This window comes from Penicillium citrinum (assembly GCF_028827155.1).
Source record: "Penicillium citrinum strain IBT 23319 chromosome Unknown utg000006l:1.0-3011923.0:1.0-3012962.0, whole genome shotgun sequence".
Lineage (NCBI taxonomy): Eukaryota > Fungi > Ascomycota > Eurotiomycetes > Eurotiales > Aspergillaceae > Penicillium > Penicillium citrinum.
In genome coordinates this window covers 989,091-1,006,229 of record NW_026622691.1, presented here as the reverse complement: position 1 = coordinate 1,006,229, position 17,139 = coordinate 989,091, and the positions used below count along the sequence as shown (strand labels likewise).

Genomic DNA, 17,139 nt, shown 5'->3' with positions numbered 1-17,139 from the left:
AGGCCCGAGCTTGGGTTGCTTCCTTAACGGGATAAGTGAAGTACCGGCGATCCATGGCACTAAAGCAGCCTTTCCAATGGTTCAACTCATCTTGCGCTGCTTCAGCTTGGGTTGCGGCAGCTCCCGCGCTTATCCACTCATTCTATCTTGTGCATATTCTACATAGTATGTATTATGGTTGATGTTGTAGTTGATTTGTGGTATAAAAGGAGCTCTCAGTATGGTCTGACTCTTTTGTAGGGCACCAGTAGATTCTCCTGGCACCGTTGGGCTTCACCGTAACCCAACAACTCCTATACTACTAATAACTGACTAGTGTAGTTGTTTGCCTGATACTCGGGTCATTGCTAGGATGTTCGCTGCTCATATACTTGCATAGGCATAAACTACTGCTTAGACAATTATGTACTTCCACACACACACACACACACACACACACACACACACACAACTCAAGTCCTACTATTATGTACACTACTACATATAATGTATGAGATTGATCTGGCAATATTGCGCCCTAATGCAAGACAATCCCATACATCTTGTGACATCCTGCCCTATTCATACGTATTGTTACGTAGCTGTGGTATCAAATCGCATCGCCTAGTATTGGTTCTGTACTACATATCATTCCAGATTTCTCTTGGAAAAGTGGGTTGTGGTACTATCCTCGAGATCCTCTTCTCCCTTTTTGTCTGCAGAAATGAACAATTACCTACGACATAGATAGATCAGCCACGATCTGTCGCATAATAATCACAGCCGTGGTACACTGTAAACTATTGGGTATTTGTGTACTGCCAATACCATCAAAGTGGCTGTCATCAAGGAAGTCCCCACCAAAGAGTTAGCATCTCGTACTTCATAGTTACTCCGTAGAAGCCAGTAGTTAGTCACAGGAAATGTAATGTATAGTTATATTGAAGTCAGAAAATCAGAATAAATAAAATATGCAAATATATGATGTATTTCCAATAATTAGCTCCATACTCTTTACTATTAACTACTATGAATATGTACTACTACAATGTATGCATCCCTAGATCTGGTCGCACCGGCCATACCGTAACTTACCATTACAACCTCCTCCTTCTTCCTGTTCCCCCGTGACTTCCTTCTTTCCCCAAAACATTTTCATTTCTCCCCCTCCTTTTTTCATACTTCCTTTTCAACTCCCATCTTAGCCCACCCTTGTCTTTGTGAGCTTGGGATATCTCGGCCCGGTTTTCGCACAATCAGAACCTCTCCGGGTTGCTTCCCCCACCTCCACCCCCCCATTTCCCATTCCCCCCCCTTGTCCTGTTTGTGCAGGCGGTGTGTCTTGTGGTTGTGCCTCCTCGCGGCCTTCCGCCGTGTTAAGTTCCACGACGCAAGCTTGCCCTGACGCCCGAGTCAATCAATGGCTTCCACTCTCAACTCGACACCGGCTGCAAACAGCTCGGGAAATGCGGCAAACTCTTCTCAGAATTCTGGAAGACCTTCCTTGAGGTCCAGTGCCAACTCTAAGGCCGACGGCCGACGACAGTCTGGCAGTCCTGGTGACGCTGGTCAACGGTACGTTTCACCTCCAACATCACTCTCCCTCATGGTCTTTCTCCTGTCTCCCCTTTCGCGATCCTTGAATCTCTCACTGGATGTGGATTTTATCCCTTCGGAATCCAAGGTTCTCACTGAGAGCACTTGACCTCTCCACCCGTGCTCGTCGGATAGATGGGTCTTTGTGCACGTACCCCTCGAACTGGCGAGCTCTCGCATTGTGGGCTGGCATGACATTGTGTGCCCTCAGAGAACCAATTGCATACGTCGGATCGCATGGTTGTCATTCATTTGATTCTCTAGCTCCATTTTAACTTGTACTCTGCTAATCTTGCCATCTCACTCCGTGTAGTCGTTCCAACTCCCAAAAGGCTTGGTCCCAAGGGACAAACCCAATCACCCAACGCTCTACACATTCGTCAAACGGAAATATGGCACAAAAGCAGTCAGGCTCCCCTCGGCCGGGCCAGAAGGAGTCCAACACTGCTGATAACCACGCGCATGATCGATTAGTCTTCTTGTTTGCCACTTTCATAGTAAGGTCGCCATTCTCCGAAATTGCACTCAGCACATTCTAATGGGATGGGTTGTCTAGGGCCTTCCTACCACTATAACCACGAAGAATGGAGACAAATTTACCGGCATTTTCTCTTCCTCGACCCTTGAAGCAAGCGATTCATCCTTTCTTTTGAAGATGGTTCAGCGCGTCTCCCAGGAGAACCTGCCCAATTCGAACGGCGCGAGCAACGGAACTAGCTCGTATCTTGGCGCTGCCCCGGAGCACAGCATGGCCTTTGATGTGAAGGATATCGCGGATATCGCGGTTCCTAACGTATCTCCTGCTGAGGTGTCTGCGAAGGAGTCCAACGGTAAGCATGGAACGAATATTGTGCTGTCAATCAGTCGTCGCTAATGCCAGTTCGATAGGAGCTTCCAAATTTAGAACAGATGCGGATATCTCAGGCAATTTGGCGCTTCGGGAACGCACCTTGCAACGTTGGGAACCTGCAGAGCATGAGGTTGATATGTCTTTGGATAGCTCCATGGGTAACACTACAGGATGGGACCAATTCGCAGCTAATGAGAAGCTCTTCGGTGCCAAGACGGATTATGACGAAAGCATTTACACAACTTCACTGGATAGAAGTTCCCCCGCTTATCGCCAGCAGCTGGCCTCGGCAGCCAAGATCGCTGCTGAGATTGAAGGTACCAGCGCTGACAACCCGCACATGCGTGAAGAAAGAGGCCAGGTAGCTCCGGATACTGGTGATCATGACGAAGAAGACAAATATAGCGGTGTTCGTCGTGAGGACAAGAGTTTCTCTCCTTTGGTTTCTGGTCAGCCAAACAAGTATACACCACCAGCGCGTCGACAAGCCGGAGCAACCCCGGCCGCTGCCACTGCCACTGCTAATGCCGCAACCGCCGCCAACAATACTCCTCCTGTATCTACTGCACCTGTGTCTGCTGCGCACACTCAACCGGCGGCAAAGGAGAACGTTCCGGCCGATCCGACATCGACCCAGTCCACTGCTAGCACCAGCACTGAACAGAAATCTATTTCCAGCAAGATCAACACTGACACGCCTGCTACCTCCGTGAAGCAGCGCACTGTGCCTGAAAATGCCACAGCTAATGTCGAATCTGAGGTGCTGGATCAATTCCGTCAATTTGCCAATACTGAAAAGGCTAAGATGCAAGAACGTCGTCGCAATCAAGCCACTTATGACCGAACTGTCAAGCTCAATGAGTTGATGAAATTCTCCAAGAACTTCAAGCTCAATACGCCTGTGCCAAAAGATTTGGTGCCAATCTTAGCCAAAGATCGCACCAAGCAAGAGTCCATCATAAATCGGGTATCAGATGATAAGACTAGTCCTAAAATCACAACGCCTGTCACTGAGCAGAAGACCCCAACTGGACGAGGTGGCCCCACTGGCGGCGTTCCGCCAGTGGCCCCGGCTGATCGTCAAAGCACTTTTGGCAGGAACCGCCAAGTTTATGCCCCCACCGGTCCACTTGGTGCCGGAGCTGGCCGCTTTCCTCAACAGCCCATGCAACCTGGTCGTCCTGGTGCTGGCATGCTCAGCCATCGTCTAGCTGATAACCTTCAACAGCGCAAAGGTGCGGGAATGGGCCCTGTTCCTACGCCATTGCCCATCCAAGATGCCCGTGGCCCACCTACCGGTCCTGCAAATGAGCAACATAGGATTACTAGTCCTGTGAAGAGCCAGGCTCCCGCATCTGCTGCATCTTCCAAGTTCAATGTCCGTGCCATGGAGTTCAAGCCTAACCCTGCAGCCAGTACCTTCACCCCAGGTGGAACCCCAAGCGCTGTCCCAGCCGCCCCGGCCGCCCCGACTGCTCCTGCCGCTCCAGCTAGTAGCGCTGCGGCAGCGAGTCCTCGTCCATTCTCACGGAATCACTCCGTGTCTCGTGCTGCAACTCCGTCTGCGTTCTTTGGGGCGAAGAAGCCCTTGTCGGTTTCAGAGAGGCCTTCACTCGAAAATCAGTTTAACCCTATCAAGCGTTCTAAGAAAGAAAGCCGCGAATCGTCTGAGAAGCCTTATACCTTCAACGGAGGGATCCCTCCTCCTTACAAGACGCTCCCGACATGGGATTATCCTGAGGCTAACCAAGACAAGACTTTTGATCAAATGTTCAAGCACCCTGGCAGCATTGCATCGGTGTCGCCTCAGGGACGATCTGCTTCCAACAACCCTCATCTTCCTCAGCACCCGATGTCGTTCCACCCTGGCGTCCCTCCAACATCAGGACCCCCGAATGCGCCCCACCTTCACCATGGCCCACATGGACCTGCGTCTGGACACATGGACGATCAACATCGCATGCAGATATCTGCATCGTCATCCCAAGTTTACCCGTCCCCTCGCATGCAACAAGGTGGCATGGGGTACCCATCTCCCATGGCCCCGCACGCCCAAATTGCCTTTGGACAACCGATGCCAGGATTCTATGGTGCGCCTCAGCCCGGTCAGCTTCCGCGATATCAAGGTGGTCCTCAATTCATAAATTCCGCTATGGGAGGAGCTCCAATGATGCAGCAACCTTCGAATGGGCCATATATGGGCGTGCCCCAAGGAATGTCTCCATATAACCCCCAGATGCCGATGTACTCACCTTCCCCTGGTCATGCCTATCCTCAACATGCCCCTCCCCCACAGCCACACAGTGGGTATCCCAGCCCAAGTCGTGGCGCCCCCATGATGATGCAGCAGAACTCTCAGTCAGGCCAGCCTCCGCAGCCAATGATGTTCATGCCAGCAGGCCAACCCGGGTATGGAGCCCAGCAGCCTGGACACAGTGAGTTCTTTCTTCGCCCTATCTGGGTTCCCTTGGCTTACCAACCCACCTTAGTGCCTCCAGGACGTGGTGGCTACCCGCAGCAACAACCCCAGTTCTCATCTAGCCCACACCAGCCCCATCATTTCCCTCCCAATCAGCACCGGGCTCCAAGCAATGGATTTAATCAAGTACCCCAGTTGCCCCCGCAGGTGGCCAACAATGCTAGCCCCAATGCTGCAACTGGTTCCCACTCGGCAGAGCCAGCGGAGGAAGGCAAATGAAACTCATGAGTTGACCACGACTGGGTTCCATGTCTTTCTGTGTTAGATGCTTATGCCATCATGTGATCTGAAGTCCAATTTCATGGATCGTGTGTTCAATATATTGGTCTTCAAAGGCCCCTCCAGACTTAGTCTATCGTCGAGGGAACCGCGTGGTATAGCGCACGCTATCATCTGGCCTTTTTTGTGAGTGGATGTCCTTTCGCTTTGCGTACTCCCAAGCTGACAGGCTGTCAGATCCACCTAGAGTACATCTAGCGTTGTTTATTTACGACTCGCTCACTCGGACGATTGATGTACAGAAATTATCTGGATTATCCCTCTCATCCAGCCATCATCTCTAACGCCCCGAAGCCCAAGCTATTGTACTCAGGAATACCGGGCCTGATCTTGTCTACTGGTGACAATATCGGATTCTTTTTGTATGATTCTTCTCATCGAGAAATTATGTTCTCTTTTTCTTCTTGTCTTTCCCGTTATCTCATTACTCCCTCTTTCTTTTCATCTTCCCTGGCTGTTCATATTGAGCTTGATGGAATTTGTTAAGACAAACACTGGGGTTTTCTGTTTTCATTGTTTCAACTGTTCTCCGACAGTTGGGATTTGATGAGCTGTTTGTTACTGGTGAAAAGTGGGTGTGGTCCAAAAGTGTTGTCAACGTGAGACCGGATGAGTGAGATTTTTTATCTCAAATGATGGTGACGATTGCTAGCAGTCCTATGGGACGCGATGAATGTTATAAATGTGTACTAGCAGTAGTATCTCATTTGGAGTGGCAACCATGCTGTTTGACGAAACCTCTCCGATCTCGTCACAGTACTTCCTATACAGTAGGGTAATAAATAGCAAGTAGTATATAGCCATAACCATGAGGTTTGAACAGCGTAGTGTCTCCGGCTGGCTTCCAAGCTGGAACTTCCAAGTCACTTTTCAAAGGGCTGAAAATGGCAAAGGTATTGAAGCCTCTTCATACAGTCAATTATGACATTGCGGAAATGTATTAGAATGCGATGCAAAGTTGACTCATGTTGCAGTTCAGGGCACGGGTAAAGCTCTGATGGAGCGTGACTCAAAAGTAATGACCATCATGACTATGAACATGCCTTCACACATCTTGTTCCTCTGATTCAGTTTTTCCATTTTTTCGTTTCATCGAGTCAGGCTATCTTTTGTAGTCCCGGGTCCCTGTTCTCTTCTATATACATATTGCCTTCTCTTCACATATCACTCTCCTTAGATTGCTCTTTCATGAGTACGATGACAAGGACGTCGGCATGTAGCATAGATCCATGATGACACATGAGAGGAGGACGATGGGTACAGGGAAGATAGCAGGTCTCGGGAGCCACTAGGAGCTTACAAGTAGTAAGTCGCTTCACATGCTTCTTACCAGTATTCATTGTAAATCCAACCCTTATACATGTTGCGGAAACTATTCATCATACCAAATCAGCAAAAGCGTCCCTATGGATGACGACAGCAAGAACTTGGAAGCAGGGTATATATCTCCTCAGGTCTTTTCAGTTTCAAATGATCATCATTCAAATCCCAAGACCAAACGACCACCACAATTCACCGCGGTGCAAAGAACAACCAACCACCCCAAAAAGCCCAAAACTCCCAATCCCCCAATCTCACAAAGTCCATAAGCTCACCCAGCCTGCCATACGCCCTCATATGTTTCCCGAAACTTAGGCCACCAGATGAAACACTCCGACAAGCGGCTCAGTCCTCTACCTCTGCCGACCCCTAGCAACGTGTCCGCCATGAGTCTACTTCACGCAAATGAAAACCACAACATCCTGTCAGCCGTAGCCATTAGTTCCTATTCGTCCTCATAGAGCGAAGCGGACAAAGGAACCCCAGAAGACGGCAATCCGCGATTCTTCGACCAGCGAGGCAGCACCCTAAGGTCCCGACAACGGCAAAGACACGGTTATTGTCCACACGGATAAAAACCCAAGATCCTCACGATGCCGCCGGTGTCACCGATTCGAGGGACCTCGATTAACAGCATCGCAATATTAGAGTCATTGAACAGGACCCGGACCTTCAATTGCCTTTTCTGAACCGTGTTTGTTTGCTGCGAAGAGAAAAAATGGTCTCCACGTTCTCGGGATGTGCATCGGCAGAGGCGTCGAAAAAGTGCCATGCATACAAAGTGAATCTGGCTACCCCTGTCCTAGGTATGGTAGCTCCCGCGAAAGTCAAGTATGACCTTGTTACTCGGTGGTAACGGAGAGATGATATGGGGCCGAAATGGAGCTATCTGGACTCTGAATCGATCGGCGGAGGGAAACTCGGTAACCCTGGCATAGAAGTGTCCGTTGTACCTTCGGTTGATGTTGAATTGGGGGTTGTTAGGTGGTGATATACGCGGTCTGACCTTTTACCAGGTTTCACATCATAGGAGATGGTGGATGTATGTAGGGGAAGTAGTGGTGTTCGACGAGAGTAAATAGGACTTACCTGGAATTTGCGTTAGTACTGACGAGTGCAACAGTTGGCGGCCTGAAGTGAAGAAGAAAAGAAGCGAAAGGAAGAAAAATAAAAAAACAGGAGGGAAGCTCCAAAAAGTAGGCGATCCACGTGCCTCTGACCGAACGCGGGGCCGCAGCTTGTTTCTTCCCCCCGTCGAACCTCCTTCGTTTCTTCATTTTCTCTTTGTTATTCTCATACCATTTTGATATTTTCACTTCTCCCTTAATCTTATTTCCTCGAACCTTCAGTCGACTCTTTTTTGGCCATTGGCCGGCCCCAGGATTCCGTGAACGAAAGCAGCCAAGCCGTCTGGCCAGATAACCCAACGCCACGCCCACGATGGATTTCCTCAAGTCTGCTGTCGCGTCTGCCATCGCAAAGGGTTCCTCTTTGCCTTTTTCTCTAGGTGATAGAGTCGATATTGGCGACTCTATTTGGACGCTCCATAACGGTACGAAACGGGTAGGACGGTTTCCAACACTACAACAATTGCCTTTGCTGCGGGCGAGTACACAGTATAGCTTGTGCTGATGAGATGTTTGGATAGGATGACGGCTCGACATGCAGCGTGTTCACGTTCGATATTAATGTCAATAAATCGCGATTGCCGCTGGCTAGGAATGCTGTTCGCAAGTCAAGGACACTTAGACATCCGGGTGTGATCAAGGTGTTGGATACAATTGAGGTCGGTTTGTGATCAGGTTTTTGATCTTAGGATGAACGGAGCTTCATCGAATATTTGGAATGGTGCTTATCTTTCTTTGCTGTGTAGACCGAGTCAAATCTCTATATTGTCACCGAACGAGTTGCTCCACTGGAATGGCAAGTCAAACGTCGAAGCTTGAATGAAGAGACCGCAAAATGGGGATTGTACGGCATATCGGTGAGTGCATCTTGATCAGCCTTCATTCGCACTTCATAATCTGACAATTGCTCTAGTCAACACTCAAATTCATCAATGAAGACGCTTCGTCCGTTCACGGTGCCGTGCGTGCGGCGTCCGTATATACAAGTGAAAGTGGTGAATGGAAATTGGGCGGGTTCGATATTTTGAGCTCTATGATAGAAGACGATGCCATCATCTACGTCAGTTCTTCTGATGGAGTTCTCTATGCCTTGTATCTTACTAACCATAACTTAGACATACGGAAGTCTCGTCCCAGATTCACATCGGTATACACCGCCAGAAATCGTCAAAGGCGGCTGGGATACTATCAAACGTCATCCTCTTTCCGCGGTAGATGCTTATGGGCTGGGTATTTTAATTTTCGAGGTCTTCAATGGCCACTTTTCTGGCGGGGATCAAGCTGGAAAGACAACCAATATTCCTCCATCTATGCAACAAAGTTACAAACGCCTCTGCACGGCTAATCCAAAACTTCGACTGAGCCCTGCTCACTTTGTCGAGCAGGGTAAGAAGCATGGCGGGTTCTTCCAAACTTCTTTGATTCGATTGACGGAAGATATGGAAAGCCTAGGTCTTAAAAGTGATGCGGAACGGGAAGAATTCATCAAGTATGTACCATCCTGCGTCCCCTCCGACTTACTCCCTAGCTATGGCTGACCCAAGATTCTTAGTGAGCTTGACACGCTTTCGGATGACTTCCCGGAAGACTTTTTCAAGATGAAGGTTCTTCCAGAGTTGTTGAAGTCGGTGGAGTTTGGAGGTGGTGGCCCTAAAGTTCTCAGTTCGACCATTAAGATCGGCTCCAAGCTTTCGGCAGACGAATTCAACGCTAAATTGACACCTGTCATTGTACGACTATTTGGAAATCCTGATCGAGCTCTGCGCGTTTGTTTACTTGACAATCTACCCATGATGATTGATAACCTCCCTCAAAAAGTTGTCAATGATAAGATCTTCCCTCAAATGGTGAGTCCGATAATTTTATTTTTTTCATTGGAGGAACGGACTGACAACTTTCTAGACATCCGGGTTCACAGACGTGGCTCCTGTGGTGCGAGAACAGACCGTAAAGGCTGTTCTTACAGTGATCAACAAGCTTAGCGACAGGGTCGTGAATGGTGAACTTCTGCGGTTCCTTGCCCGCACTGCCAATGACGAACAGCCTGGTATCCGAACAAATACGACGATTTGCCTCGGAAAGATTGCCAAAAATCTGTCTCAGGGCGTAAGTTGAATTTTCCCATGCATAAATTGCACAAGTTCGACTCTAACATCTGTCAGACACGCTCTAAGGTCCTCATTGCTGCATTTACAAGAGCTATCCGAGATCCATTTCAACATGCAAGAGTTGCCGGTCTTCTCGCGCTGTCCGCGACCATTGATGTGTTCACCGAGGAGGACTGTGCTGGAAAGATTCTTCCAGCCATCTGTCCATCCCTGCTGGATAAGGAGAAGTGAGTCCACCACAGTATCCTAGCAGCTGTTTCTTTTGCTTATCATTTGTAGATTGATTCGCGATCAAGCCAATAAAACCCTCGACCTTTACATCCAGCGCGTCCGAAAGTTCGGCGCCAACATGGCCGACTCAGTTCTTCCTCCGGAACCCAGCAAAGCAGATGCCCCCAGTGCTCGCATTGGCACATCTAACGATAAATCCTGGGCCGGTTGGGCAATATCCTCCTTCACCAATAAGATCGCCGCAGCTGATGGCGAAATTGAGCCTACAGCTGCAACCAACAAAGCGGCGGAGGTAGAAACAACTCGATCTGCATCCGTTCCTCGCCCTGCCAAATCATCCCCTTCTACTCAATTGGAGCTTCCCAAGGAAGCATCTCTACGCCCCGCTGCTCAGCCATTAGGCCGGTCTCTTTCAGATAGGCCCCCAGTTGTCCAACACGAGGAAATTGATGATGAGGGCGATGATGTCTTTGATGCCTGGGGCGCCATGGATGACGAGGAGCAGGAAACAGATCCGTTCACTGCGGCTGTTGCCTCACCTAAGACATCCTCGCCGGACCCCACGGTAAACAAAGCGTCAGTCACTCCATTTGACGATGGAGGCGAACCCGATTTCGCCGGATGGTTGGCTGCAAAGAATCAGTCCAAGGCGAAGAAACCTCTTCCGAAGGGTTTGAACAAATCTGCTTCTACTAATTCCGCACCTACGAGAAATACTGTGCCGGTGAAACCGCGCGTCGTAGCGCCAGCAAAGAAGATTGATACGAAGCCCAAGGAAGAGGTTGATGATGATGATGGATGGGGTGATGCTTGGGATTAAGGGATGTTGGGCTTCAGTAATGGGAAATGTATATATCTTGGGATTGAAAGCATATAGTTCGCAAATAATAGAATTTGAAGTATCTCTGGAAAACATTCTATTTTTTCTTCAAATGGTTACCCTAAATATCCTCTAGTATACTATCCAATAGTATACTTATGGTAATAATAGTCCATCCTGCCCAAGGCCGAACTGCACCGCGGAGTCCGGCTTATCTTATCGCCCCGCGGTTTAATTGAACTTCCAAGGGTCTGGCACTCTCCAACTTCATTTTACTCTCAACTCTTTGCGACAGGTCCCACTAACACTCTGATCGCTGCCCTTGACTCATAAAATATAACTCTGACTGTCGGACATCGTCAGAGCCAACGCCCCACGCCAAGCTGGACGTGCTGACCGGCCAGCCTGGGAATTCTGCTGCCTTCGACCATCCAGCTGTGACCATTTGAATTGACCTCTTAATCCCCCCATCGAATCGCACAGCATGGGCGACGAGCCTTGACGGGCTGCCAACTATCTGTAATCCTCTCCAGGCCCCAGATAACACTCCTTCTTTCTTTGGAGATCTTCCACTAGCCTTATCACAATGGACCAGGAGGAGGCCCCACCACCGCCTTATTCGGCCGTTGATCCATTGCTTGCGCCATCCAGCAACGGGAATAATAGCAGCCAGTCTACTGTTCCACTGCGTGGAAATATCTCAAGGATATCTCCCGAAGTAGGTAGTTCCTCCTCGGCAGCGTCGGCAGCCTCGCCAGTCGTCCCAACCCACTTCGTCTCGGCCGCGACATACTTCGAGCAACGACCTGCAACAAGGCTGATCGAAAGTCGTGAAGTACTCGATCATCATATGACAATATATCCTCGCAGTCAAACGAAAGATTTTCCGCGAAGACCACGCTGCTGGGCGACTAGGAGGAATGATGTTGCCCAACAGGATTGGGACACCTTTCTGCGATATCTTTTCCCGCCTCAGTTGGGCTTGGCTGCTGCCTCAGATCACCTGCCGAGACAGCTACGAGCAGAGATCCGACGCGATCGAAAAGATCGGCCACAAGAAACAGACGAGGAGAGACGAGCCCGTATAGCTGCCGTGGTAGACGAATGGAATCAGTGCTTTTTCGAGCTGCGCGGCACTCGCATCGCCTTTATTTATGTGGAAGAATCCGACAATGCACCGGCCTCTGCTCTCTGTCCGCGGTGTTATCCCGCAGCGACAAAGGCTAACCAGGGGACTTGTTTCGCAGCAACTGCAGGAGAGGGCCGGTCTCAGAATGCACCACAACCTGTGCCAGGACAGACTACCCCCCTCACCAACATGGCCTGGCCCGCCAGTTCCTATGATGCCGCATGGACCGATGCCATTCAGGGTTCCATACGGCGCTCCCCCGTTTCCAGGCCATGGCGTTCCCCCAAATCACCAGCCACCCCAATACTATCCATATCCACCCCCAGGTGCTGCTCCCTGGGGACCGTGGAATGGTTGGTCTTATGCCCAGCCACAAAATGGGAACAACGGCAGCGGAAAAGGTGGCTCTTTGGGATGGCTTTCGGATCTTACAAGTAAAGCGCAGAAGTATGGTGAACGTTTCGCCGAACAAGCGGAGCAATATGGTAACCAACTCAGCCAACACGCTATGCACTATGGCCGACAAGTCGAGGAACAGGCCCTCGCACATGGCCGTTGGATTGAAGAGCAGACAAGATTTGGACGAAAGCAGCCTGCCTATCAAGGATATCCACCTGCTGGTTATCCTGCATATCCCAATTGGAGTCCTACTAGTACTCCTATATATAACACGACTACCGGCGTCGTATCGAACCCGGCTACTCCTACCAATAACTCCACTCCGGTCAATCAGCCAACACCTCAACCCTCCATACAGTCTGATACGCTCCCCAAAAGCGATGCCAAACCTCCCTTAGAACAAACACGGCGCGCCTCAATAAGTTCTACATCATCGGAATCCTCCCTCAGCTCAATCGACTCTCTTTCCACCACCTCCGACCTAAGTGCATCTGACCTTGCCGCAATCCGCGCACAACTTCAATCCCTCGACGACAGACACGACCGCATACTATACGACGCAGCCGTCGACCTCCGCCACCAACTCCACACTCTCCAAGAATCACGTCGGGAAGCCCGTGCCTCTGGACGCCGCAACTGGCTTCCCGGCACTCGTCCCACAACAAAACCAGTCCACAAGCCAAAATGACTGGGGCAGGTGGGAATCTCCCGAACAACAGCAGCGCGCATCAACAGAACGACGTGCTATGAAAGAAGAAATGCGTGCCACGCGAAAAGCATTCCGGGATATTGTCAAACGTGCACGGGAAGAACAGCGCGCAAGAAGGCGCGTGAAACGCAGCCGACGTCATCATGCACCAGTTGATAAAAAGATAAAGACTAGTGGACAGGAGCAATTAGCCTTGGATGGAAGTTTGAAGGAGTTATCTCTGGACGAATCATCTAAACCAATTGCAAAACCTCAACCGCAGCGTCAGCCCGTCCGTTCCGAAGCAAGTTCGGAATTCAACAGGAGTAACCTTCACACACCTTCTTCTTCTCAGGCGAGTGTGCGTGAATCGGGACCGCAGGTTGAACAGTCGGATAAGAAGAAGAGTGGAACACCGTCTCGTATAAAAGATATACTCAAACCGCGAGGGAAGAAGCGGGATGAAGATAAGAATAAAGATGGAACATGACGAATTGGATATATCGCGTTAATCCTTTTCTTTTGTCAATTGGGATGTACATTGATTTAGCGGAATAGCATCACGAAGTAACGAGCCACATATCAGAATACATCAAATTTATCTGAGCAGTTCAGTTCTACAGTACACAAATTTTTTTTTTCAATTCTTCTAGCATCACAGACAGACAATGAGGGTTCCAAACCAAGCCTAGAACTGTCCAACCCTTGGATCAATGCCCAACAAAATCAATTAATCTCCAGGCCTTAACAAAACACGCCTGACGAAACCGATCCTGAAATCATGACTGAACCTCACTTTTCTCAACCAAATCACCAACACCAAGAGCCCTCCCCATCTTAACCTTGACCATTTTCTCCCCATCCTCCTTTTCCCCCAAATCACCCACCTCATCCCCCTCATCAACATCCTCCTCATCATCATTGTCCCCATCCTTCTTATTTTTCTTCCTCTCCTCCCGATCCCGCTTCTCAACCGCCTTCCAATCCATCCACTGATCCTGAAGTTTCAAGTGCATCGCATACGCATCTTCTCCGTCCGCATAGTACTTGCTTTCAACCTTCTCAACCTCGAATCCGAGTGTATCGCGGTATAACCGCAATGCAGCATTGTTAGATACACGCACGTGAAGAGAGACATAGTGTGCTCGGTGCGATTCAGCCATTGCGCGTTCTTGAATTATTTAGTAAGTTTTTTTTTTCCCATCAATTTCGAAGCAGAGCAAAGCACCTCGGAAAGAGGCGCCGGGGGAGAGAGAGGAAGGGGAGGAAACTCACGACTCATACGCATCAATCGCTCAGCAATTCCCAATCGTCTATGCGTACGCATAACACTAAGTGAAGTAATATGACCATGTTGCAATCCATCCGTAGGTTCCTCTTCCATTTTCGCAAGAACGTATCCAACAACTTTAGGATACTGACCCGCTACATCACCCGCAACACCACCTCCACCTTTCCCAGCACTGGACGGGTATCCATTTTTAGGACGGACGACGGCGACAAAACTTAGCTGGGGCCAGGTTAGGGCGTGGTAGAGGTAGTATTTTAGGAAGTAGTTTTCGGGGAGGTTTGTTATGTTGCAGGTTTGGATTGAGGGGAGGAGATCGATGTATGAGGGGTATGAGGATAAGGGGACGATGTCGACCATTTTGGTGAGGGATTGATTGGGTGTGTGAGGTAATTGAGGTATTGGTTGGTTGGTGGGGGTGAGGTTTGGTGCTGTGATGCGGTGCGGTTCGGTGTGGGGTCATGTGATGTGACGTGGTGGAGGTGGATTGTACAATGAAGATTAGTTGGATCGTTGGTGATGCTTGTATCTATTCTATTTGACTGAGGTGGTAAGTTAAGAATAAAGAATTGCTCAATTCAATTTCAGGTGTTACAATTCGGTGATAGTTAATTTAGATTGCTGTTGCACCGCTGCTGCGCGGTGCGGCCTGAATTAATGTATGATGCTATACTGTCCATCTATATTACTGTATGTACACCAAATATGTTGAGATAACCAAAATCACATCGTGAATCGTCAATTTAAAATGCCGAGAGAAGGAAATGCGCACCAGCTGCGACTAGCATCACAGTCGATACACTGGCTATCGACATGTGTGCTGCAGCCGAGGAACTACCACAACAGTCGCCATTCCACTTGACACCGTTCATTTCGGCGGCAACTTCGAAGACAGAGCCATTGGGCCTGCCCCAGTTGTAGTAGTCGACAAGAAGGAAGTTGGGAGGACGGTCCCAGTAACCTAGATAAGTTAATATATGATTGAAGGAAGGGAAAACAGAGGTCTTCACTTACGGGTACACCTGGCAGACATATTTCCAAGACTGCCGTATTGAGAAACATTGGCACTGTTAGTCTCAACCATATCGGCCGTGTTTGGAATCAACAGGCTCAGCGAGCCAAAGTTCAGCTCGAGATTGAGGTTGTGGTTGATCATGTACATGCGGTTAGACGCATCCTGGCGGTTCAGACCCGGGGGTCGCTGCACATAACACGGGAAATCGCGATTAGTCGGGGAGAAGGGAGTTTCCCACAACTGGGAAAATTCATCCATGATATAAGGGACGGCAGTCTCATTCGCTTGATAATCCATGAAGAAAACCGCACGCTTATTCTTGAGAATCATCTCGGATAGAGTGGGCCAATCATTCAGGGCCATGGGTGCTTTTGGAGGCGAGTAGATGATATTCTTCAGACCGGAATCTTCGATGGCAGGGACGAAGGCCTCTGGCGGGAGAAGATCCGAGTTGCCCATCAAAAAGGTGACGACATTGTAAGGATTCTTTGCCATCCATCGGTAGACCTCGGCCAGATAGTCTGTGAGGGGACCGGCGTCAAGAATATCGCAGCTAGAGTGGCAGAGATGAATTTCGCCGCTTTTATTGTGTGCTTGGAATTGAACTATTATACGCGATTAGAGGAAAGGTTCAAGGGTGGTGATGGTGGGAGTGGAAAAGATAAAGAACTTACGCATGCGAATACCATCATTGAGTTGATCGGTCACCTTAAAGGCTTGATTGGAGGCGGCATTACCGGGAACCACGAATGGACTGTTATGAGCCGCGACATTGGTGATATTGGAGTAATTGCGCATGCAGAACTCGCTGTAGCCATTGCAAGGCGTGGTGTTGGTTTGAGTCGGGGTCGAACTGGTGGTGGAGTGGGTTCGTGTCGAGTTCATAGTACTGTTGCTATGCAGTGTGGTGGTTGTCCCACCACCCACCAATACCGTCACGGAATCTGAGGTCGAGGTAAAGAATTGGGTCTGGTTGCCTGTCGCGGTGGTACTCCCATTGAGGGAGGAAGAAGTCACAGTTTTATGATCTCCATTATCGAGCGTAATGACCGAGGTGTAGGTCAAATATGAACCCGTCGGGATTGGCTGGGAACCTGACGTGATAGTGGATGCATCGGACCAGTTGAAGGAGGAGGAAGATCCGGTGATAGAGGTTGAGAGGCCATCGGTGGTTTCTGTTGTTGTACCATCTTTGGCCGTACAAAGGGTAATGAGGCCCAAGCCTAACAAGGAGAAAGGCAGCGACCTCATAGTGGAGGAGGAGGGGACGGGTGTTGTTGGAATTGGAGCGTGGTGGGTTGGGGTTGGGGTTGGGGGGGAGAACAACAAGAAGTTCAACCAGGAGAGAAAAGACGAGGAAACAGAAACAGGCTCTCTCTCCTCCCCAAAGATGGTGTCCATAGTAAAATCTCCACTTTGTCGACTGCTGACGTTGTTGCCACTTCCGCCCCAGGGATGAGCCAATCAAAGTTTAGTTTTGTACACTACCCTTAGCTCCGTCAAGGATTGACGTTTGCCTATCTACACTTCTACTCTCCCCTCTTTACTACTTCTTCCTCCAATTCTGATATCAGATAGACCCTCCTTTCCTCTCTCTCCTCCAGCACCACCATTACCCCCACCCCAATTTCATTTCACTACTTAGTACATCCCTTCAACTGCTCCCCTTACGCTACCACTCATGATCGTCCTCACTAAGTTACACTAGCGGCCGCCACTGACGATCCACACGGCAGTCCAGCCCGATCTGATTAGGAGAAACAAAACTCCCATTCAGCATCTGCCTGGCCTGGCCTGGTCAGCTTCATCCTACACCTCTCTTCCTCTCTTT

At 49.5% G+C, this 17,139-nt stretch overlaps 5 protein-coding genes across 5 annotated transcripts; 3 read left to right on the top strand and 2 right to left on the bottom strand.

Moving 5' to 3' along the window:
- Positions 1 to 1,399: 1,399 nt before the first annotated feature.
- On the top strand, positions 1,400 to 5,123 carry N7469_006908 (putative PAB1 binding protein (Pbp1); the record flags this gene model as incomplete). Its single annotated transcript, XM_056645826.1, has 4 exons — positions 1,400 to 1,554; positions 1,889 to 2,072; positions 2,132 to 2,405; positions 2,464 to 5,123. The coding sequence occupies 4 exons, from the start codon at positions 1,400 to 1,402 to the stop codon at positions 5,121 to 5,123; spliced, it is 3,273 nt and encodes a 1,090-aa protein (XP_056499267.1).
- Positions 5,124 to 7,943: 2,820 nt separating this feature from the next.
- N7469_006907 (COPI-interacting protein CEX1) lies at positions 7,944 to 10,789 on the top strand (the record flags this gene model as incomplete). Its single annotated transcript, XM_056645825.1, has 9 exons — positions 7,944 to 8,066; positions 8,152 to 8,289; positions 8,377 to 8,487; positions 8,544 to 8,690; positions 8,746 to 9,119; positions 9,183 to 9,477; positions 9,533 to 9,736; positions 9,793 to 9,965; positions 10,018 to 10,789. The coding sequence occupies 9 exons, from the start codon at positions 7,944 to 7,946 to the stop codon at positions 10,787 to 10,789; spliced, it is 2,337 nt and encodes a 778-aa protein (XP_056499266.1).
- A 586-nt stretch (positions 10,790 to 11,375) lies between these two features.
- N7469_006906 (uncharacterized protein) lies at positions 11,376 to 13,495 on the top strand (the record flags this gene model as incomplete). The annotated part of the gene is made up of 3 exons (XM_056645824.1): positions 11,376 to 12,159; positions 12,245 to 12,802; positions 12,855 to 13,495. The coding sequence occupies 3 exons, from the start codon at positions 11,376 to 11,378 to the stop codon at positions 13,493 to 13,495; spliced, it is 1,983 nt and encodes a 660-aa protein (XP_056499265.1).
- A 289-nt stretch (positions 13,496 to 13,784) lies between these two features.
- Positions 13,785 to 14,653, bottom strand: N7469_006905 (peptide alpha-N-acetyltransferase complex A subunit ARD1; the record flags this gene model as incomplete). Its single annotated transcript, XM_056645823.1, has 2 exons — positions 13,785 to 14,176; positions 14,281 to 14,653. 2 exons carry the CDS (start codon positions 14,651 to 14,653, stop codon positions 13,785 to 13,787), a joined length of 765 nt encoding a protein of 254 aa, XP_056499264.1.
- A 383-nt stretch (positions 14,654 to 15,036) lies between these two features.
- Positions 15,037 to 16,559, bottom strand: N7469_006904 (PI-PLC domain-containing protein; the record flags this gene model as incomplete). Its single annotated transcript, XM_056645822.1, has 3 exons — positions 15,037 to 15,254; positions 15,308 to 15,913; positions 15,983 to 16,559. The coding sequence occupies 3 exons, from the start codon at positions 16,557 to 16,559 to the stop codon at positions 15,037 to 15,039; spliced, it is 1,401 nt and encodes a 466-aa protein (XP_056499263.1).
- Positions 16,560 to 17,139: the final 580 nt, after the last annotated feature.